The 23,409-nt window shown below is 32.5% G+C and overlaps 1 protein-coding gene and 1 long non-coding RNA gene across 3 annotated transcripts in view; one reads left to right on the top strand and one right to left on the bottom strand.

Moving 5' to 3' along the window:
- LOC124354797 overlaps positions 1 to 3,595 on the top strand; it is a 9,803-nt gene extending 6,208 nt beyond the window's left edge. Inside the window, exon 3 of the long non-coding RNA XR_006921712.1 lies at positions 3,581 to 3,595. This is a non-coding gene — a long non-coding RNA (uncharacterized LOC124354797). The remainder of the gene's footprint in view (positions 1 to 3,580) is intronic.
- LOC124354794 (mitochondrial uncoupling protein 2-like) lies at positions 183 to 23,409 on the bottom strand. 2 transcript variants are annotated; one of them, XM_046805510.1, is made up of 8 exons: positions 23,320 to 23,409; positions 8,599 to 8,744; positions 7,246 to 7,370; positions 3,972 to 4,081; positions 2,891 to 3,103; positions 2,052 to 2,192; positions 1,802 to 1,943; positions 183 to 905 (listed from the first exon to the last, which is right to left on the bottom strand). In XM_046805510.1, exons 2-8 carry the CDS (start codon positions 8,734 to 8,736, stop codon positions 791 to 793), a joined length of 984 nt encoding a protein of 327 aa, XP_046661466.1. In that variant the 5' UTR covers positions 8,737 to 8,744; positions 23,320 to 23,409; the 3' UTR covers positions 183 to 790. The 2 variants fall into 2 exon arrangements, with proteins under 2 accessions (XP_046661466.1, XP_046661465.1); XM_046805509.1 differs by lacking the exon at positions 23,320 to 23,409 and adding an exon at positions 14,878 to 15,011.

The raw sequence follows: 23,409 nt of genomic DNA, 5'->3' as shown, positions 1-23,409 counted from the left end.
AGTAACATATATAGATAAATTATTTGAATTACTTTTAAGATAGTGATTCTGCTTTTAACACTTAAGGTATTTTCACTGTCACAAAACTAAGTTTTGTTAACTTAAAGTCACCTTAAATGTTTAAAATAAGTACTCAGTTGCCTTCTCATCAAACTTATAGGGTAATAAAAGTATTAACACCATTTTAATAAATTGTTTATAATAAAGTAAACCATATGTACATTTTTACATAATTCTAGACATAAAATACACTTTAGTCAACACTTAGGACTATATCACAAAACAATATCACATTATAAATTACAAATATTTACAACTTATTGATAAATATTAAATAGTTATTTAGTTATCTAATGTTGACTGTCTTAAACTATGTCTATACATGAAAGCATGTACTATAATTCTAAAGTATTGAGCTTAACAGCAAGTACCTATACTGAGTCTGATTCAGTTATGCTGTGGACGTACACGGTTTTACAATGTTGATACCAGTATTATCTCTTATCGTTTTGTACTCAAACATAACTATAAGATAGCATTTTGAAGTATTGGTATGGAATTTGTCATGCATAGAGAATATTGTCATGATTTTAAATTGTCTTTGACAGCTGATTAGTTAAAAGTTTAAAACTTTTAGGATTAATTTCATAAAGTTGAATATAATTATGATGAGATGATTTTGTGAAACTACTTTTGCCAGCAATATGGAAAAATACTGTCATATAATGGTATTAACAAATCATATTGACTTATGTACAACAGAGTATCTTAAGACTCCAGAAAAAAATCGTTACGTCAGACTGTAGTAGGCTTTCCTCTTCTCTGCCATGAACTTCTTCACCTGCTCGTATGTAAGCCACATGACTATGTTCCAGCTGACCAATCGGGCAAAAGATGGCATAAAGCTGGAACATTAAAGACAGATTTATAAATAACTTTGTTCCATTGTTTAAAGTATGTGCAACAATTGAAAATTTCCTAAGCTATATGAATTTTATTGTGTAAAGTTTCACTCAATCAAGTTAGGCACTTTATTACAATTGTTAGTTAAAACATGTTATTCAAATGTATCATTCTGTTTTAAACTGCTGATAGGAAAAAATATTTAAAAGTAAAATATAAAAATAAATATTATGAATTTTGTCAGCCGCTCAGGTAATATAATTGAGTTTACATTTAGCTACTGTGGTAAATTATTATTAAGTCAAATTAATTTAAAATTTTTTAGATAAAATAAATTTTTAAAAAATGATATGGTAGTGAGAGTCTATTCACATCTACGGCTTAGTTATCCTCCTACTAGCTAGTAACACCAGAAGAACTCTCAAACAATCAATTTTACAAAATTATTCTAAGGCCAAACATGCAACATTTGAGAAAAATAATAAGGCCTTACTTTAAATGAGCTGAGCGCAAAAAGATGTCATATAATCACAACTCTCCTATCATTTTCTTGACAGATTACAATGAAATCTGTAACATTCCCCCACTGAAAAATGAAGCACTGGATAGTCATGAAGACAATAAACAATTAATGGCTTTCTTCTAACTCTGAGAAAGACATTAAGTCATTAATATTGGCAAAATATTGCTCTTTATTGTGTATATTTTTCTTTTTAACTTTATCCAGTGCTTCATGTAGATAACTCTTTCACATTTCCTTTTAATTTATCATCTTTATACTCTAGAGCCTTTCTTTAACCTGAGAAAAAGATGAGAAGTGTTCTTAAAATGTATATTTTGGAAAGGCTATTGATTTCAACAACAAAATTCATGAGTAAACAACGCATAATATCCTTACCCCTTGTAGAATGCAGAGAAGCCTTCCTGAGCAAACATCTTGACTGCACAGTTTAGTGCTGACTTGTAGGTACCAGGCTTTGAGTTCATAAAACGGGTCTTTACAACGTCAACAGGAGAGGCAAAGAAAGTTGTACAGAAACCTGAAGTAATCCCAAATAATCAGTCTCCAAACAAAAAAATCATTAGAATTTACAAAGTAAAAACTATAACCAATTACAAATAACTAAGCATTTTCAATCAAACTATACCTGCTGCTACGGCTGAGACGAAGTGACAAGGTACAGTGTCTCCCATGAAACCACTCTTTAGGATTGACTCTTTGATAATATCATAGCAGACGATCTCAGAGATGTTAACGATGGCATTTCTTCCGCAGTTTGCAAAGGCACCTGCACAGAAATGTTTTTCATATAAACCCGTTCAAAGGTCAGAACTTATCATCCTGTTTGTTTGCTGTCAAACCTACAAATTTAGGTTTGACAAATACCTTCTCTAGTTTTTACATAATGTTTTTATTGTTAAGAAAGATTGTCACAACGTAAGGTTAAAGATTCTTTAAGATTATCGTCAATACAGATTATGTTATTTACATAAATTGTTATTCCTAAGAAACTTTCACAATTCATAACCCATTTAAAAAAATGTCAATAAATAATTTAAATATACAAGACTTTGGTTATTTTACTAATGTATTTTTCTTATGGAGAAAAATAACTTACGAGAAGATAGTTAAAGTAGAGAAATATTTTAATCATGTATAGCACAACAAAATTACAGCTGACTTCTAATTAATACAAGGTTGTCTAGGGCACAATAGAAACAAGAAGTCTGTAAAATATTTGAGCTGATAAGTAGGTTCAAGGCTAATGAGAATGAGTAATTCTGATAAGAGAAGTTTGTTTTGCGTTAAGGACTGTTAAATGAGTCAATCAAAGGAGAAATCAAACTTGTTCAACTCTAGCTGTTCCAACAATTTAAAAATTTATTTTTCATAATTATCTTTAATTGTATGATGCAGCCAAAGTTTATAATTCGTATCCCCTCCTGGTGTAATTTCCACAAGAGTGCAGAATACAACATAACTCACCTTTCCAGAGTCCTCTAGCCCCCTCCTGCACAGCGATGGTGCGATAAGCCTGCATTGTGGAGGAATAGCGTAGCTCTCCTGCGCCGCGCAGCTGAGCTTGAAACCGCACCTTGACCACATCCGTGGGCTGAGCAATGACAACAGCCATACAACCTGTGGTGCCACCCGCCAGTATACGGAGAGGAATGTTGAGTCCAACATCTGTGGTCTTGCCTGCAGAAACAATAGTCATGAGTCAGTTGATTTATTCAGTTACAAAGGAACTTGATATCATAGCACAAAACTCTTAACAAATTAATTGCTATGTGATAACATGAAAATAATTAAACATCTACAAATACAACGCATTGAAAGTTTGATTGCAGATGCAATTGCGCAAAATATATGTATAGAGCATACTGAAAATGTAAAATACTTAAGTATCAGAACTGAATCCTTATTTTTTTAAATAAGTCCTAGAAACTTTGAGTTATTCAGCAATTAGTGAAAATACATAAAATTAAATGGAAAATTTGTTCCACCATTTACTTATATTTCACTGAAACTTTTTTTTAACCAGCCTGGTATAATTAGGAGAATACAGAATGTTAACTGACAAGAAATTAGTAGTGATGTTTTTATGCAATGCAGTTTTATTTTTACAAGAGAAAATTCCATATAAATGTTATGATATCAGCAATTATTTTACAGATTCAAATTGGAATAATAATAATAGACTTTGAGGGAGAATTAAATGATAATGGCGATAGAAGCAGAGGAAATGAATGCACACCATAAACAAGATGGGTTAGAAGAGAAGAAATTTACCATTAGGTTATTTTTAGAATGAGGATAAAAGAAGATTGTATTAAAGATTAGGATTGTGAGAAGCAAGGCACAATGTTTGTATCAACATTGATGTCTGAAGTTGGTGGTAACAGTCAGAAAATTTCTTTGCTTACACCGGGATTGAAAATGACAATTATGAAAGACAAATTCCAATAAGACAAAGGAGTAGCAAGATAATATTAACAAAATACAAGAGAAGCTTTAGAGGATCAATGTTTAAAAGTATGTATAGCATTGAACCATAAATACTCACCATAGAAAAGTTCTGTGTAGAAGTCACGTACTGTATCGTACATCCCAAGTCTCACAGATGCGAAGCACATCTGTCTTTGGAGTCCAGCAGACAGTCCGTTGAACAGACTCCTGTAAACATAGAGACAATGTTCATATTACTGTATTACTGATGTTGCGTAATGTCTTATATGGATTTTGATATATTTAGGCACTGATGATGAAATTTGAAGCTGACAGTGTTGGAATTTTTAAATGTCATGTAACAGAGAGTATGCTTGAATATTGGGTCATTTTTAAATTTGGGTCATATATATGTATATATATATATATATATATATATATATATATATATATATATATATATTCATATATTTTATTACGTCATTATCACCTTCCTACTCGCCTTTGACCACAAACATAGATTTAGCAGAGTCAGGCACTGTTACTGCTGACAACCCCAGTATAAATTTAAATCTACTAAAATACACAAAACTTCGATTTTCCATGACAGTAAACTGGGTTACAAAGAAACAAGCAAAGAATAATATTTAGTCATTTTTTCTGAAGCTGAGACGTACTTTTTGATGTGGAAAAGAAAATTATATGCTCATAGCACCTTTGATCAGGTTTTTGCACGTCTTATCAATTTTGAACCCTCTCTAAAAAGATAATTTTCTATAAAAGGTACAAAACCTGCAACACACATCTTTGTTTAAAGTCTATTATTGATGATTTGAAAAGATAATACAAGATTGTTAAGGACATAGTAAAACTCCTGTTGCTCTTTACTTGTTTTAATCAATATTAAATTTTGAATGATGTTCTCCTCTGTGCATGAAACACGTGTCCTTCCTATCCGGAAAACATCCGGATGATTATTATATAATTATTACGACAATACAGGATACGTTTATTGGAGATGAAGAAATGCCACACGAATGCAATGCAGCGTCTTGCTACCACTCGTTTCTCAGCTTATCTTTAAAAAAATAACCTACTACTATGCAAACGTTACAAAATTTGCCTGACATTCAAGAGTGTTAGAATTGGACATAGATAGGGTTAAAGATATACTCGTAAGTATAAATAAAAAAAACACAGTAGCAGTCGTGGGACTGCCGATAGAAGTGAAAACGGAACTATTAAGTTGAGAGTAATTAACAATACGTTATAGTAGCAGTACATCTGTAATTGTAAATGTGACGCGTTTTTAATTTTCCAATTTTAAAATCCACGAAAAAATATTATCAAATAACTAAAAATCTATTTTACCACGCTAGTAAGATAAATCTTATACCGTAATAATACTCATTTCATGATGAAGAGGTTACATATTAAAAACATAATTAAAATGAATAATGCTAAATTTTAAATACAAATATTCGTACAAATATTAAAAATGTTTAAAAATATATTCGTTGTTTTCATTATTCATTTATCTGTATAAAAATATTAATATGTTTCATACTCACTTTTGAACTTCCCACGTGGTCAATTTAACTTTACTTACGGATAAAGTATATAATTGCAATAACAATTAAACCCACAATATTTTTAAAAGTAATAAATTAGTTAAATTAACTGGGTTCTTTCGTAAAGGTATTTTTATTGCACAATAAACTAATTTATTGAGTTAATACGGTATCAGTGAGCCAATGCGCCAACTACAGTTCCGGCAGAGACGTTCACTCATCACTTCATACGCTACTACAGGCTAAACTAAACATCCAATAAAAAAATGATAAATTACAAAAAAAATATTCATCTATTTTCACACAACTTTCTCGCTGACAAATTTTGTCTGACCAAAAAATTAAAAAAATCCTCGCTTACTACTTTTTTCTTGTCATTGTAAACGCTATGTAAAATGTAAACAATAATCAAAATTATTTCGAAATTTTTTTTAATATTTAAAAATGTAACCAATAGATTGCCAATATTAAGAGCTTTAATTTGACGCATCTTACAGAATTGTACGACATTGGCTTCACTTTTAAATCGCGAGAGGAAGCCGTAAAGGTCACTGATTTTCGCAGTCTGTTTTCATACTCCGCCGGGACAGTTTTAACACAGCGAGACTGACTTTTTCATGCAGGTTAGTAGTCCGCGGCCAAGTCTACGGTTAAAAAACACAGCGAGACTGACTTTTTCATGCAGGTTAGTATCATTAGCATGTCGGTGACGCGAACCGAGGATTTTACCCTCTACCAAAACGCTCAACGCGCCTAAAGAAGTTTTCACTTCAAAAATGTGTATTTGTATTATGCATTTATTTCGTTTCTTCGTAGTACCGATTAGTTAATAGTTTAAATTGAGTTAGAATACAAATAGCTTATCTAATAGTTAGTAAAATGTAAATAATTTTAAATTGTTAATCTTTTAGACATCAACAGCTTGCTTTAAGAAATAAACACTTGTTTAGATCGCATCACATATTGTGGCTATTAAATGTAATAAAATTGTGAGGTATATATAAGAAAATAACACATTAAATTAATTTTAGTAACATTTTATTTAAATAAAACTACAATTCTGTGATTTAAAAACTTATAGAGGCTTCTTTATTGCTTTTTTGTTGCAAATGCAACAGTCGTGTCATTGAGCAATAATAACTGTGTACATAGTTAAATGTACAATGCTCTGAGAGCCAATAGTGAACAATAGATTAATAGTAACAATTTAATACTGTGATCGACGTTTGCGCAAGTAACGTAATGACGGAGAGTAGCATGTGTCTCTACCAACAATAGCCCAAGTACGCACTGCAAGGCTAATCAGCTGTAGTCTACGCCTACAATTGAAAACAACGTTGAATTAACAACTTTATTAATCTAAATCAGTTAAATATCTGCTTAGATATAGCATACACTCTGACAACACATTTTCAATACGCGTAACTTATAATTTAAATTTTGATCAATTCACGTTCATAGAGAATTTTATTTCAAATTTCATTCTATCGAGCTCGCTGCATCTTAGAGTCCGGCTTAGACGGCCTATTGGTAAATCAATATTTGGGCGTGAAGGGACAAAAGAGATGTTTACAATACTACAAACATTTCAAGAAAAGAATTCAACCTTCCCCATATAATAGGTGATTGTATAAATCAAGACAGCCAAATTTATGGAGATGATAAATTAGGTGAGTTATACAGTATTTAACGAAGTTAAGATTACGTTTAGCATAACAAATTGAAGAGAATATAAGTATTTGTTATTTGTGATATGTCCTAAAGCTCTCTGTAACTTCAAATCCGAAATGCAGTCAATATGTTCATTACGTGTAAACTTACAGTGGGCCCTCATTGCGGGCTATGGTCATGATCGTGCCGACCACTCCTCGGTACTGACTTTGAGCTGCCGCGGCCATCACCTCTGTGTTTCCCATTGCCGTCAACGTCTTCGCTTCCCCTTGTATCTGAAAAAATCCCGTTTTGAAGCTAGAGACATTGTATGAGTAATAGGAAACGTCTATAAAAACTAAACACATTCTACCACACTTGTGATGTTTGATAATATTGATTTTTTTACTTCAATAGAATGTGCAAAAAGTACATCCTTATACTTATTGATGTGAAGGGTAACCTACAGAACTGTGTATAGAAACAACTAAAATTCTACTAGTAACTAATCTTTCACTCTAAGTCTTTTATTACCTTTCTGGGTTTGGCCATTGGAAAAATTGTACAAACAAATTTTCTTTAGTTTAAAATTAGCCTAGCTTAGTTAACACAAAAATATAACATTGCACCCTAAACCTAAGACGAGGTCAAGTATGCTTTTTTAACATTATGAGTTAAACATCGTGGTTAGAATGCATTTAATATATTTTGTCAGGCATTTGATGAACCAATGTAAATAACACACTTGACTAAGATAATGCATTTCATTTTAGATAAGAGTGAGAAGGTCAACTGTTATTACATAAGTGTTCAATATTCTTACTTAATCAATATTATTGTAACATACTTATATATTTAGTGGTAAAAATATATTTATATGTAATAAAACAAAATTAAAGATGCAATATTGTTTTTGTACAGTTTTTATTGACTTAAATGGAACCAGTAAATCAAATCGCAAAACAAATCACAGAATAAAATCAAACTCAGAAATCTCACTGAAACACACACAGTTCACAGTGCGATCCTATGGCTAGTCCCAGGAACTACCATTTACGGAACGCAACGCAACAGTAACAAATTATGTATGTATCCTAGTTACTATATCAGTAAGACATCCTAAGTTTGTTTCTTTGGTTTGATCATATGCACATTGCTAATCAAAACAACAAGCTTGTAAATTTAATTATTTAAAATATTTTTCAAAAATATTCAACAAAATTACTGCCTTACTGGGAATTAAAACAAACATTTTTAACATAGCCTTGCTACTTTTTTACTTATACTACTACTAAGTTTTAGTACAATTTGCCTGAAAAAAAAGTAAAAAACCATTAAATGAAAATATAATGCAAGAATAAAGTAAAATAATACACGTATTTCATATACTCGTATATTATTCGTTAAAGAATGAAAAGAAGCTATTGAATAATTTTTAATATCATTCTAAAACAAACGAGGACTTGATTTAGAAGTATACGAAACATTAAAAACTACCAAAAAGTAATTGGAGTGAATAAATACCTGCAGCCTAACTTTAGCCGTATCAAGAGGGAAGGTACAGAAGTCAGCAAAGGATGCTGAAGTACCAGCTGCCAAGAGCTTGAGGCCCAACGGCAGGTCGTCTGCGACAGACACCACTGCTACTGACGGCTTAACCATCTTCTCACCTGAGAACAAAAAGGCTGTGTCAAAAAGTAAAATTTAGAAGTCAACGAAGGACGCAGAAGTACCAGCTGCTAAGAGTTTGAGGTCCGAAGGTAGATCTTCAGCAACAGAGACCACTACTTTTGCCAGCTTAACCATAATCTTACCTGAGAAAAGGTTCAGGAAAGTTTGGGGTTTTATATAACTAATTAATTATTCAAAGAACTAAAAATCGTTTCGGTGAGTATTCATAATATCTTAAAAATAATACATCGTCCACAATTATACGATTAAAATTACGTGTTTGAAGGGTAACATTGTTCTCATGGGCTGAATCAAGAATCAAGATTGCCACTAGTACAGCTGGCTCTATAGAAGTTCCATACAGCTGGCCTGTTAGGAGGGAAAATTCAAACGTCAATAAATAATGCTGAAGTGCTGTACCAGCTGCCAAGGGCCTATTAATTACAGCCATCCGTTAGTAATCGTGTATGTTTGAGTTATGAAGACGGAGCCAAATCTTTAATTTAATATTTCTAGTAACAAAGTAGGCTAAACTTATTTGTTTTTTTTTTTTTTAATACTATGCATTGTTCAAAAGGTGTAGTATGTGTATTTTCTATATGAACCAAAACTTCAACTATTAGTGAAAATAAATCAAATTAAATGGAAAGGCTTTTTTACCATTTATTTATTATGTTTCACTTTGTTTTCGATCTGTATGAATTAATATTTAAACAATCTTAATTTAAATATTACAATAAACAAAATATAAGTCACTATATATTGTAAATATCTATTTTTCCTATTTATAACCGGTATAAAAGTTAAATTTTGTTAAAAATTAGTCTATTAAAATTTATAAGATTTACGAACGAGTGGTCAACAGCTGTATGCTAATATGGGATAATCGTTCTATAGGAGGAAAACACCATTCTTTCTATGTCCCTTTATATTACCGTTGATTATAAAGCTATTACGTAGCAGTAATATAACCCGAACTGTCCGGCATATTTCCACCCCTAGTTTTAAAGAAACCCTTTAAGTCGTGATATTCCTCAGAAAGCTCATAGATGTGGTTTCTTAGGTGTATTAACATTTGAAATTTAATGCTTGACCAAAGGATATATTCAAGATTACATTCATTGTATTTTTAATGTTTTCTTATTGACACATGTTAAAAAAATCAATCAATAAATTTTTACCTGAATAATTACATTTATTACATGTGATTACTCTTTTATTACGGCCTGATGGCGAGACGTGCAGGGCGGTCAACCGATTTCAAGTATCCGGGGTCGGGGTAAATTGTGCTGGCCCTGACATAATAACGTTACGCTATGCCTGAAGTATCAAGGTCTTAATGTGGGTTGAAGTAAGCAATATAAATACAGTAGGGCCTATAACCAGAAAGCACAACATTCATTTAAATTTAGATTTTTAACCTAACAATTCACGGCAGTTTTTTTATTAATGTGATTAATGTAACGAGATAAAGACACCAAACCTCGCAATGTTCAACAATACTTGGTCTGTCTCGTTGTGTAATATAACAGTTATACAGGGGTCTGACCGTTGATTAGTGTACTTTGAAATATTTTTAACCCTTTGATGCCCTGGCATTTCGAGTTCCACTACTAGTATGGCTGACAATCGATTTTTTTCGGAGAAATTCCTCTATCGATTTCATTTTTCCTCTTATAGATTGCAAATTGGCACTCAACTCCCCGACTATTATTTTTCACACTATACCCACAAAATCTAGAATGTAATTTTAAAAATGTTAATAGATTATAATGTACAATCGAGATATATTTGTTAATAAGTCGTATGACATAACTCATGCTTGCATAAAGTGGGGCACTCGAGTCCCCCGAAATTTTGAAAATAAACATTAAAATTGCACCCAATAGTTTGTTTTAAGTTAGAACACACATTTATGAAGTCCTAAAGTTCAACAATTTTCCGGAGGAAGATTCCCGTGCCCCAGTTTTGAAGTGCATTTTATACCTCCTAAATCACCCAGGATGTCAGCCCCCTCCGAAATAACTTGCTATATACGCCACTGGCTCGTCAAATTATAACGTGGCATTTCTGTATATACTTACTACAAGATTACTGTAAAAGCAACAAACAGAGCCTATAAATAGATAAGAAGCCGCAGGTGAAAAATAACCTGCGGTGAAACAGAACTCCATTTAGGCGTGATATTTTTGTTGACAGAGGTGCAGTCGGTACCACTATTAGCGTACATTTCACTCACTAATGAGCTGACACACCCACTCTGATCGACGATGACAGGGGGAAAGTGGTTGACATCACGGCCAAGGGCCTTGAGGGAAGCGGAAGACATAACCTAACTGTTGCAAGGCCGTGACATTGCCGCACTGGACTGGAACTGGAGAATTGGGATCTACCGGTCGAATACATTTATATACATAACCAAGGAGGATAATTAATTATAATGTTATGGTCTGATATCACTATCTTTATTAATGGTATAAACTCTAACATTAGTAGAATTGTTCGGTTTTGTTCTTTTTTTCCCAGTACAACGAAGGAGAAAGTACTGCTTTAAATTTATATTTTTATGTTACTTTTCAAAGTTCTACACATCACATGTTTTGAAAGATATAGCTCCTCTAATACAAAGGATTGTAATATATTGTAATTGGACACTAAGTTTATTTCTAATCAATTTGTTTCATAATGTATATTGTTTAACGACGGATGTTGTCATGAGTATAATAATGAGTTAAGGTGGCTTGTGTTATCTTGAAACTTGACTGATCCTTAGGAAGGGTTATCAGTAGACCACTCTATGATCAAGGACATAAAGAAACTTGCCAGGAATGATGGGTTTCTGACATACAGATATTTTTTAACAAATTGGATGTAGTTATGTTATGTGGTTTTTGCTAATACCCACTTCCCTTTTTTATTTTAAAAATACACCCATTTTAGTTCAAGAAAGGCATTAACAATATAAATAGCATTTTTATGAAAAAGAAACTTATACTGGAAAACTGAATTTTTATTTTGAGTAAGACAGTCAAGTTTTAACGATGGGGTTCAATTGAAGTACAGTACCATCTAACCTAGACCTTCAAAAAGTGCTGATTAGCAAACACTATGTCCGTCTCGTAAAAAGATTGTGTGTCGCATATTGGTACTATTTTTGAAACTTATATTTACTGTTCCTCAATTATTACAAAATCGGTCTACATTTTAATCATATATCCTCCATCGCCAACAGTATGTTTTGACATCTTATGATTTTACCTAACATACTTCACCTACGTGAATTTGTTTGTTGCATTGTCCTTATACATTATGTATATATGCATTTGAAAAAGATTATAAACTGTTCTCAATTTATACGTGCCAAATCAAGCTTTGTTTGAATATAATAACATAAATAATTATTTATTTAGAATATATTATCAATGAATTAACTATCGATCTTTGATCACAGTCATAATATATATTATCATTAATTGTGAGAAGAATAGTTTTTAATTATAATCATATTATGTATATACATTATATAGTATATTGCATAAAACTTTAAAATTACAGTAAATAGTAGGCTAATAGCCTGTAATACAGAATTTTAATTTTTTATCCTTTACTGAAGAGGGTTGATAATATATTTACTTGTAATAATAACCCAAGAGGTAAAGAAAGCGTGACTAAATAAATGATTTCGTTTTACAAAAAGCAGGTCCTATTGACTAAATATATTCTTCAAGTTTCCTCTATTAGGAATCGTCCAAATACAGCAAGGAGCGTAAGTTCTGATCTTCCCTTATAATTATTAAAGTCAATGACGGTAGGCTTACGTAACGCTGAGAGCAACACCAATACAGTAGTACTATCAACACAGTAGACAAATAATCGGTGTAAGAGTAGGCTACTATGACGGTGTAGGAGTTTTGACTTTAGACTGTCCTCAGACATGACTATTTATCATCGACAGTTGATTGCCATTGTTTGTAAGCAGGTCAGATTCAATATTATCGCCCGAGTCAAAGTTACGTCATGCTGATGGGAGAACAAGAACGAGATACTGCACTTTGCACCGAGCAGAAATGTCCGAAACTTCCGATTGATTTGCTACAACGCTTTAGTAGAAAAGGTTGTGAGAGATCCACTGGAACATAGAGGACTTAAAGTATTTAAAATAAACCAAAGTTTCGAAGAACCCATCTTGAGAGTTATCAAGTCATAAGGTTTAAAGGAAAATTCACTGCTCTTTGACCTTTTATCCCCAACACCATAGAGTTCTTCCTTGGATCAACATGAACCTATTTACCAAGTCTCTAGGATCTTTCTATTCAGAATTATATTATTCAGAAACATACTTTCAGTGGTTATATAGAAAATGATTTCGGAGGAGGATCACCCACTGGGTGATTCAGGAGGTATAAAATATCCTCCACAAACAGGGGCCCTGAAATCTTCTCCCGAGAAATTACGGAGATTTAAGACCTCATAAATGTGTTATAGTTCAAAACAAACCACCGACGACAATTTTAATATTTGTTTTTCAAACGTTCGGGAGGGGGCTTGAACCCCCTGAACTCTCTCTCTCTTACATACGCCCATGCATTTTTTTACATTTTACTGTAGCACTACTATAACATAATCTTCAAATGCACACAGCATTCTCTTGATATGTATTGGGCTGTAGAAAGCTATAATTATAGGCAATACCCGCAAGCTGAAGAGACACCTGCCCATAGAGTAACGTTATAAGTTACTGTATATAGTTTGGACGTATTATGCATAAGTGTGGTATAATATTTTACTCTATGTCCATGCATTATATTAAGCACATTAGGTACTCGTTTAGACCAAATTTGGTGCTCAACAACGACACAAAGAGTTCTTTACAATGATAAATGTTACATGTGTGGTTGCCAAATACGTTTGAGATTTGAAATTATTAGTGTGACTAATACAGTACAAGACATACATTCCTGTTTTTGGTTTCACCAAATTAAGATTTAAAAAATTTGATATTATTGAGCCAATTATAGTTATACCAAATACTTACAAAAAATAAACCAGAGCGATCAATTATTTTTGATAAACATGTAAAATTTAATACATGGAATACCGGCATCTTTTTATAAACAGATGAATCTTGCAGCGCAACTGAAAGGACAATGGAAGTAATGACCAGACCAATCTGTTCCTATTGTTGATAGACTAAAGATCTTGGAAACAGTGTTCATTTGTCAGTGAATTCAAGTCAATTTAGTCTAGCGATACTTAGAAAAGTACTCATGGTGAATCGTTTTTACACCAACAAATAATTTTATTACTATAGAAAGATTATCATACACTCTATTTATGTAGCCTATTATAAAATGTATTTACGTTTGAGGATACCCGTACCATTTTAGAATTTATTTCAATAACGATGAATTTCAGTCCTTGTCAGGACCATCTCTCAGTTGTCAATCGAATCATTTGCTATTGCGTTAATACTTTTCACTAATAAAATAACCACTAATAATTGTACATTTTAAATATAGTTGGATACGTCTTAAATATAAGTATGAATAAACATGACAATTCAAAATTTATATATAGTCCTTAATTTTTGATTTAACATTGATTTAAAATTTAATTTGATTTAAAATTTAGGACCAAATAATAATTTAGCCTTTGCTCATAAGGTTACCTCGGTACTTACTTTTTTAATTAAGATGTTCACAATAATTTTGGATTCCATTTTGTTAATATTTTATACATATAATACACAATAAGCGTCATTATTTCATAACATAGTATATATTTTTTATTATATATACATTAATATGTAATATAGTAATACATAATTTATACTTTTTACAAATTTAATTACTCTTAAAAAACAAGAATAATCTAAATTTTATTTTAGAAATCTTTTTCTGCTAGGCGATGCAAATAAATGAGTTAAAGTCAGATTCTAAATATCAAAAATAACTTTTAAAAGAAGCTTATATAGCTTGAACTAAAAATTGATTCAAAAAAATTTAACCACATAAAGAAAATTACTAAATTAGCAACTGGTAACTGTATATTTCTCTTCGAAGAGGCACTGGTGTACCTATTAAATCGCATCAGCAACTCTCGACAAGAATTATGAAACACTAGAATACTCACCGAATGGCTAGTGAAGCAGTGACACTGTGACAGATAAGCCAGAAAATATGTTTTATACCAAGAGATGTCGGACTAGAGAGCCACTTCAACTCGAGTGTTGTGTTACCTCAAGGTTGTCGTGGTCTTCCCTATCTGTCCTACTCGACATCTATAATCTCATCCTGTATTGTTGTCACCAGTGGCAGATCGTCACCAATTGAGGGCGTATCTTTCGCGATTGTCCAATTGTGGCGGCAGATAACTCAATTCAATTGAGCTGGTTCAATTGATGTACTACTAATAGCAACCCATTGAGATTCTAGTACTACGCCAATTGTATCTTAATGAATGTTTATATTGAATTGTGTTATGGCAAAATCCATACAAGATTTCATATCTGAGCACTCAATCTCCCGTTTTCAAGAGAAGCGTGTTTCAGCAGATACTATGTTTACAGGCAGATAAATATAATTTTATGAATATCTGTTAGGGTTTTACAATGAAAATACACGTTTTGGTTCAATGTGGAAAGTTCCTATTTTTTATAACTTATCTTTCTATATAACTCATAAAATTAGAAATTGCATGTCTTTACCAATAATAATTACGTTAAGCTAATTTAAACATATATAAGATAAAGTAAAATTCTGTTAAAATCGTGTTAAATGTCTTTAAAGTATGTTGTATAAGATCAACATGATCGTGGTAGATTGCCTACAGTTGTAGGTAGAAATATAGTTTTATATCAGTGTTTATAGTAATATCACATACATATTATTGGTTGTTATTGTCTCCGTAGAGAGTTTACATTGAAGATAGCGTAAGAAAAGATATTACGGGGGGGAGACTGGAGATGTATCGCAATAGTGATGAGAAGGATTATAGGGCGAGAGAGCTGACTAACAGAAACATTGTGCGAAATTATTAAGATTAATATTCAGCAATAAATAGTAATTTAAGTCTAGTGAATTGAAGTAAATGTGCAGTGTTTTGCCTCCAGTCAAATGCGCTCGCCTGTATTTACCAAGGTCAAGCTAGGGTCGGCTCAAAAGGCATGCATTGCTGATAACCAGCAGTAGCATAATGCAGTTAGTCAACTTGTCACGCCGTGCTGGATGCCATTGAATATTCTCTCTATGTATAACGTATGTATTTTCTAATATTTTGCTGAATCTACAGACGAAATGCCTATACGCTCTCTTGAGGCCAGATAGAGTGATTTCACTAACTTCTGGTTCATCCTGATCCTGATCCTGAGATGGGAGATTTCCTTTCTGCCCTGGAGAGTACCAGGAACGTCTGATTGTGTTCTATCCAATGGCATTTTAACATATCGTGCGTAAATCGAAATCATGTTCCGAACCCAGAACTCATGGTCTGTGGTGACGAACCAGAATCGGTGGGGAATAATATAAAGAGATTTTGAGATTGCTCCTGTATCACCTAAGGGCAAAAGGATGTCATGAGTGACTAAGGTTTAATGTAGTTGTTCGCCCCTTGGGAGCGCCAGTTCTTCAAGACTGGGAAGGGCGGTGGTCAGACGTCACCTATTCCCAGTACTGAGACTCTGAAGACCAAGTAGCCTACAGTCTTTACATAGGACAATTGTCCAATTAGTGAGTTTGGAAATGAGCAATGCGGAATGTTCAGCTTGTACCACAACAAAGTTTGGGAATTTTCACGTTTCTTATTTCCACATCCCGATATATGTACCGTGTATGCTTATAATAACATAACGAGTACATAAGAATCTCCCTACATCAAATTCTACTCGGGCAGCCTTGGATTTTAAATGTTATAGAAGAATTACGAAAAAAAAAGGATGTGTTTTAAAACTTGCTTGGATGGGACTATAACAACTTAGAATTGATTATATTTTAAAACACAGTATTGTTTTCTAACATACATTGTAAAATATTATGTATCAGTCATGTATATGTTATACTCGTATATAGGCGAGAAAGTGGCCTTCGTGTATGGATAGAGTATGTAAGAGATAGCCGTTGCGTGGAAATAATTTAAAATGCACGTTTACCACAGAACCATAACTCCAACAGGCCTACCTAGTGCGAAATTTTCTAGAACAAAGCCATACTTGCTTTGACGGACATCGTATTCGAAATTAGTTGGACCATAGGACCAACACTCCCAAATTTGCAAATTAGTAATTTTTAATATTTTTGCACCGCCAGATGCCAAATAAGACTTAAATTTATTTTCAAATCGAGTATAAAGATGTTACAACAATATTTAACTTCAGGCATTGAATAAAAATTACATGTAAGTCACATTATAATTTACACGTGTTCAAATTCAAGGAATTATTTTTGTAAAAGTTTCATAGCGGATTTGGATATGTTAAAGTGGCGACATAATGAACGACAGCATGTCACATCAAAGCCTCGTGGCAGATAATATTTTAACCTGTACGGTTTATGACGCATTAATAACCTTATCGCAAACAGCTGACTCGACTGTTATCTCCGCAGAATACTTGACAGATTGTCGTTCGGCGTAAACACTCGGCCCGTCGCGTCTACACATTCCTGCTGATATAATATGCTTGCTGCTAAACACCCTAATCAAGTGTAGTAAGCTAATCCGTCCAGAGTAAACCGGCACACTCCGCTTTCAGTTTTATTACACAAAACAAGCACTAAACCAATTTGTGTATGAAGGAAGCCTTCTCCTGTGGGACCAATTTAATTTAATTTGTTCCCATTGTATGACAATTCTCTGTAATGTCATACTTCTGCTGAAAAATATATTTTAGTATGACAAAGTACTACCCTATAGTCTTAGTTATCGCGCATATTTACGTGAATATTAACCAGTCAGTAACTAAAGTAAAATGTGTTAATCTCATATGTATCAGTTACTGTCGTTCCATTTTTTTATGGCGACCCATCAATCTGTTCTGGCAGTTGCTGCTATCCTAGGCATCATGGAAAGAGCACACGTCGCCTAGGACAATAGTAACATAAACTCTAGTGTATGTTTATGTGTGATGTTGTTACTCGGTATTTTACACATTATTAGTCACACTGTGTGAAAATAAATAAAAAAGTAAGGTATATACTTCATTAAAATAAATAAGTAAGTACTATCTTTCGCAACAAATCCCTCATTCTTTCTACTAATCACGAGTTTAATTAAGTATTATACTTAGTAGACATTTCCGTTGTGCAAATCTAAACGTATCTTGCATTTTTAATGACAATATAAAAAAATGATTGTGGTTTTGCATTTTAATTTTTCATATTTGTGTTTTGGGCTCATTTAACACTATTTCGTACATTAGTATATATACACATTTAGGGGTTTTACGGACTCCCCATAATGGAAAATATCCCTGAATATATGTTACATAATATATCAAGTTGTGCATTGCAGGCAGTTTTTATTAGTATAAGATTTACTTTAAATGTTCAAACTATTTACGAGATATCGCATGAATCGAGGGACAGACACGATTATTTGACCACCGTTGTAGATGCAAAATCCAATGTCTTTGATTTCATGTGTCTCAAAAAAAAACAGTTGTTTATTTATAATTAGTTCTTATGCAGAAATAGATATGTACCATTTGTAACGATACGGATTTTGAGATTTTGTTCGGTTACAGTGATAGATAATAAATAATATTGAATAATTGTTTATTTAAAAACAGATGAAAAACCAAACAAAGCTGCTTGAACGCTGATTATTCTGAGAACGCCAGGAGATTGGGCAAACCTAGGTCTCGTGCAGGAAGCTGCCAAGGAAGAGGATGGCCTTGCACATAGTAGGCCTAGGCTTGGCCATTAGTGAGGACCTTCTAAGTCCCTTAGTGAAGCAGCTAGTGTCCTAGGCAATGCAGTCTCTTTGTGTTTACATGAGAGACCCGTCAATGCTTGTTTGTACAGAGTCGCTTCGCTTAGAGCAAACAAACCTTAGCGCGAGGCGATTGAGAAATTAGATAAACAACTGACGACACGCACTTTGTAAATCTTCCATGCACAAAGTTGGAAAATTCCATTCTCAAAACACCATTCCATAGACGGAGTAAAAAATGTTACGTCCATATACTCCCATACTCAACAATAGCGGATCCGTGGGGGAAGGGGTCTAAAGATCGAAAGCACTTTCCTCAGTTATATGTACACTGAATAAAATCCTGCAATAATTTAGACGAAGCGTATCCTTTAAAATAACGAGTTGTTTTGATGGGTGGAAATAATAAATTATTTTAGCACTTTTTATCAGACCTAAGTATGCAGCATACCCATAACCGCCATAGAAGTGTGACGCTTTATCAACTCGTACCCTGTTACTGGATCGTCGCCACAAACATGGTTGTTACTGGAATAGCAACTTTTGCGAGGACACTTAGTTTTCGTCCTCTAAATACCAGTGTCTTTCCTTCCGTCCAGATTTCGCCGAAACCAAAGTCCTAATCTTAGACGTTTAAATATAGGTACATATAAACATTGTTATTTACCTATTCAAATGTTGTGAATATTTAAGCTACAACCTAAAATTGTTGTAAAAGTGTACCTTACTAAAAAATTGAAATGTGAACAATGTCACTGACTTTTCAAAATATACAGAGGGAGCTACTTCTATTGATGTACTTGGCCATTATCAAACCTCTAAGTACCACATTAGGCCTTCAGGACTTCCCCCGTACGTAAAGGTAAACTCTCACACCCCTCCGTTATTCCACCTTTATGATTTTCTATATTCATATATTACTATATTTTCCCGTGGGATTTTGGCTATATTTGACCTCTGCCTGGAAAACATACACTGAGAACACACTAATGATATTATAAACCAGTACTGGGTAACTATGTTGTTACCTAGAGTTAGAAATGCTCATTCTGAACCTTAGTTCCTCCCCAGTTCTTAAAGGTTAACTTGGTAACCCAATGTGGTTGTCGAGAGTTTTGTTTTAAAGAATAACATGGAAATATCCGGGACTGCATTAGTTGAAGATTGCTGTTGAACGATAGTTTTATCCTTGAAAGAACAAACTATTGATGTGTGAGGATATCATATGTATAAATCGCCAAGCACATTGTTATCTGTCTTGTGCTAATCAGAAATTTGACAACCCTGTCTAGGAATTTCGAAGTTATGTTTTGAGGCGACATGAACAGGAAAAGTTAGATGGTATACATTAATTTATTCTATTTAACTGCTTGGACAATCATTGGTAAATAAACCGAAACGGCAGTTTTACATCAGAAAACCCCCCTAAGTGAGATTAATTGCAGGGTTATCTTCCGGGTCTATTATCAATATTACCATACCGGCCTGCAGAGATCATTGGCATCAATACAGTAGTTTGTAGATAATTACTAAATTCGGGCGTGTAAGTTACTCTTGTACAATACTACGAGTATTTGGACTATGGAACACGTTTAGTTATTCGATAGTCCTAATGAGGAAGAAAATATTAAGTTTTGAAAATGTTATAATTTGTTAATGACGTCAACATAAATAAGTAGTACATCTTGCAGCACAGAAAATAGGTGTTTTAAGTTTTAGATATTTTTTGCCACAGTAACGTTTGTGTTTTGAATTTTTATCCCTCTCCTTAAATTAATAGATTTTAAAACGTACAACAAATATTTAAGGATTTGAAACTGTACAGATGATCTGTTATGTAATTTATATAAAGGCATTATTTGTAATCTAACTATTTTTAATTTGATTAATCAAAATCAAATAGGCTATCAGTATACGTTTTCAAAAACTGTATATAAAGGGTGGAGAAATTTGGATTTTTATACAAACAGAATCAGTGAGAAGTTATTAGACTATCCAATGAAACACGTTCTTTTTGAAACATTGGCCCTTAAATGTGAATGAAATAAATTATTGTATCTATAAAAACAAAGAGTGATGGCTTCTTGGCCTCTGATACACTACTGTATATTGCGTGCACGAGATATTGGCGTGCATTACTCTAGATGTTGTACTATAACTAACACTCTTGTTCATAAGAATAGGGTACGCGAACAGGCATGACTTTAACATTTGTCGCATGACAATTGCTAAAGCTTAAATTAATGTTAATATGCGATAAAAACGCATTATGCAGATAAATTGTCCAAGTACATAAAATAAACAAATACTCATTTATACCATATAATTTCTGTTTTTTGTTATGTATTTAAGTAATCTAAGCGTTAATGAAAAGTCGTATTTTGCTGTCAGATGATCAGTAATAATATTGGATTCGTATACACTGTGCTTTTGAAGTTAAGTCTACGACTGGAAACGGGAGTGAAAGGCATAAAATATTACCATTGAGGTTTTGATTCGTTGCCAGGTTTATTCAATAAAGGCTAACTACAATTTTATCATACTATGAGTACTGTGAGTACTATGAGTACTATGAGTAATGCATGTCCAGTTTACTAAATTTAAAAAAATAAGAATTAATATCCTGTATTTATATACAGAGTGAGGGTGATTCTAAAACACAGAACGAAATTTCAGAAAGTAGTTAAAACATTTAAGTCCTATAAATGCGTAGCCTGTGTATTGTCATGTTACAAAATAGTGAACTAGTTGTATGTTTACATCATAATAACTGTTACGGCTATACAGTTGAAATTTTGAACGTATTACACTACTTGAAACCAATAACTGGAAAAAAATAACTTTTTTGTTGACTTAATCCAAAAAGATAGCTTCTTAAAATTTAACTACAACAAAATTTAAGTTCTTAGTATTATGCTAATCCACGCGGTGTCGAAACATTGCTTACACAATATCTTCTTTAGAGAGAATAATTGTCTTAACTGATAATTGTGGACCAGAAGACTGTGACGTTAGTTAAAAAATCTTACTATTTATTAACAAAAATGGACTTACGCATGTTTTGCAAAACGTGCGTCATTTACTAAAATCAATCACGCATTATATAAAATTGTTTAGCATTTATTCTCAACTCAGTTACATGTAAAGTTATTAAATTTTAGCATTTTATAATACACATTAATGTAAAGAAATTTAAACAGAAGAAAGTAGCCTATGTTTATGGAAATGCATAACATTTCCTAAATATTAGACGAAACAAATTTAGATATGGTTTGTTCTTTTGGAAATTAAATATCTTCAGCTGTTTGTCGAAAACAAGCTATGAACATAGAACATGTTGTTACGAATGAAATTAAATGTCGTCAAATAAAATGTACACAAAAACACTACAGCGAATCATTAACAACAATTTGCTGTTTTTAAATTCACCTGACGAATTTACTCGTAATTTCAAGTTAGAACCAGCCAACCGTACATTAGTGCAATATTAAAATAATCCATGTATAATATAAATACCTGTTAAATTAAATTAATAATACATTTAAAGTAATATATCAATAAAACTATGTAACAGTATTCGTAAGAAAATTAATGCGTGGGGGTAAAAGAACTGCCCAAAAACTAAAGGATACTTTTGGTAGTAAACACACATTGATATAATCGTATATATACAAGGCGGGTTGTAAGTCTGTCCCTGGAACAATGTTTAGGAGTAGATACTATCCGAAAAGGTACAACAAAATTGTGTCTTGACTGTGGTATCTGCTTGGAATTTATTATTTTACGATAAAGATGTGCAGTAAAGGAGAGAATGTATGATTTACAAAAAATTATGGTGTTTTATATATGTTTTGTTACAGTATATAATAGTCCATTTTATGGTTTCAAAAGTCATAATTTTTAAGTAGAACATGTCAATAATTCAAAAGTCAGTCTGAGAGAACAAAAAACCCGGCACTCTTTTTTTTAAAACCAGTTATATGCACGTCCGTAAAACTGTTGACCTTACTAATCAAACGACGACATTAATAGGCTATCAATTAATAAATTACCATATACTTGATGAAATTGAACAATACAGTTTTATGTATCATAAAAATATATGAATTAGAAACTGATAAAAATTAATCCCACAGTAATAATAATAATAACGCATTATAAAAATGCAGATTGTGCAGAAATAATTTCAATTATGCTGTGACATTTTCAAGCACAAGGAATTTTAATAAAGTTTTGGAACCCACGGAAATATATTTCTTTGTAAATCAATAATTTATTGATCATAAACATATAAATTCAATTCAAATTAAATATTGCATTGATCTTTGAAGTACATTTTTTTTATTTTACGTTTGAAAATATTATTTATTATTTTTATTGTAAATATGTACATTGTATATAATATATGTATATAATAAAATATTTAGAAAACATTTTCCAATATTTATGGTGTATTCTTAAACGGCGGTTCTCATTTAGACAGATAATTCACTTTATTATTTATTTAAACGTACTTATTTTATTACACAGAACATCTTAAAAGCAAGTTATTTTGAGTAGTGGTCTAAGTGAAATGTGTAATTCCTAGACTTTAAATAATATACGAGACAGACAACACTAGAAGTCGCGAAAGAAGAGGCTGTGCCATACCTGACAGGACGAAGGTGGTAGACCTGACACCGCTGCAGCCCCGCGCGCCAAACTGACACTAGTTCCGGCAAGCACTGGTCGAGGTTGCCC

The sequence above is a fragment of the Homalodisca vitripennis genome, chromosome 2 (assembly GCF_021130785.1).
Source record: "Homalodisca vitripennis isolate AUS2020 chromosome 2, UT_GWSS_2.1, whole genome shotgun sequence".
Lineage (NCBI taxonomy): Eukaryota > Metazoa > Arthropoda > Insecta > Hemiptera > Cicadellidae > Homalodisca > Homalodisca vitripennis.
The sequence above is the reverse complement of the archived record's forward strand: the minus strand, read 5'-3'. Positions and strand labels throughout refer to the sequence as shown.

Excerpts from the sequence above, each read along its gene's own strand:
- LOC124354794 (XM_046805510.1), bottom strand. The coding sequence starts at position 8,736 with ATGGTTAAGCCGTCAGTAGCAGTGGTGTCTGTCGCAGACGACCTGCCG. Across the intron at positions 4,082-7,245 it reads GCCCGCAATGAGGGCCCACT|GAGTCTGTTCAACGGACTGT; the intron begins GTAAGTTTACAC and ends CTATGTTTACAG. Across the intron at positions 1,944-2,051 it reads CGTCTCAGCCGTAGCAGCAG|GTTTCTGTACAACTTTCTTT; the intron begins GTATAGTTTGAT and ends GGATTACTTCAG.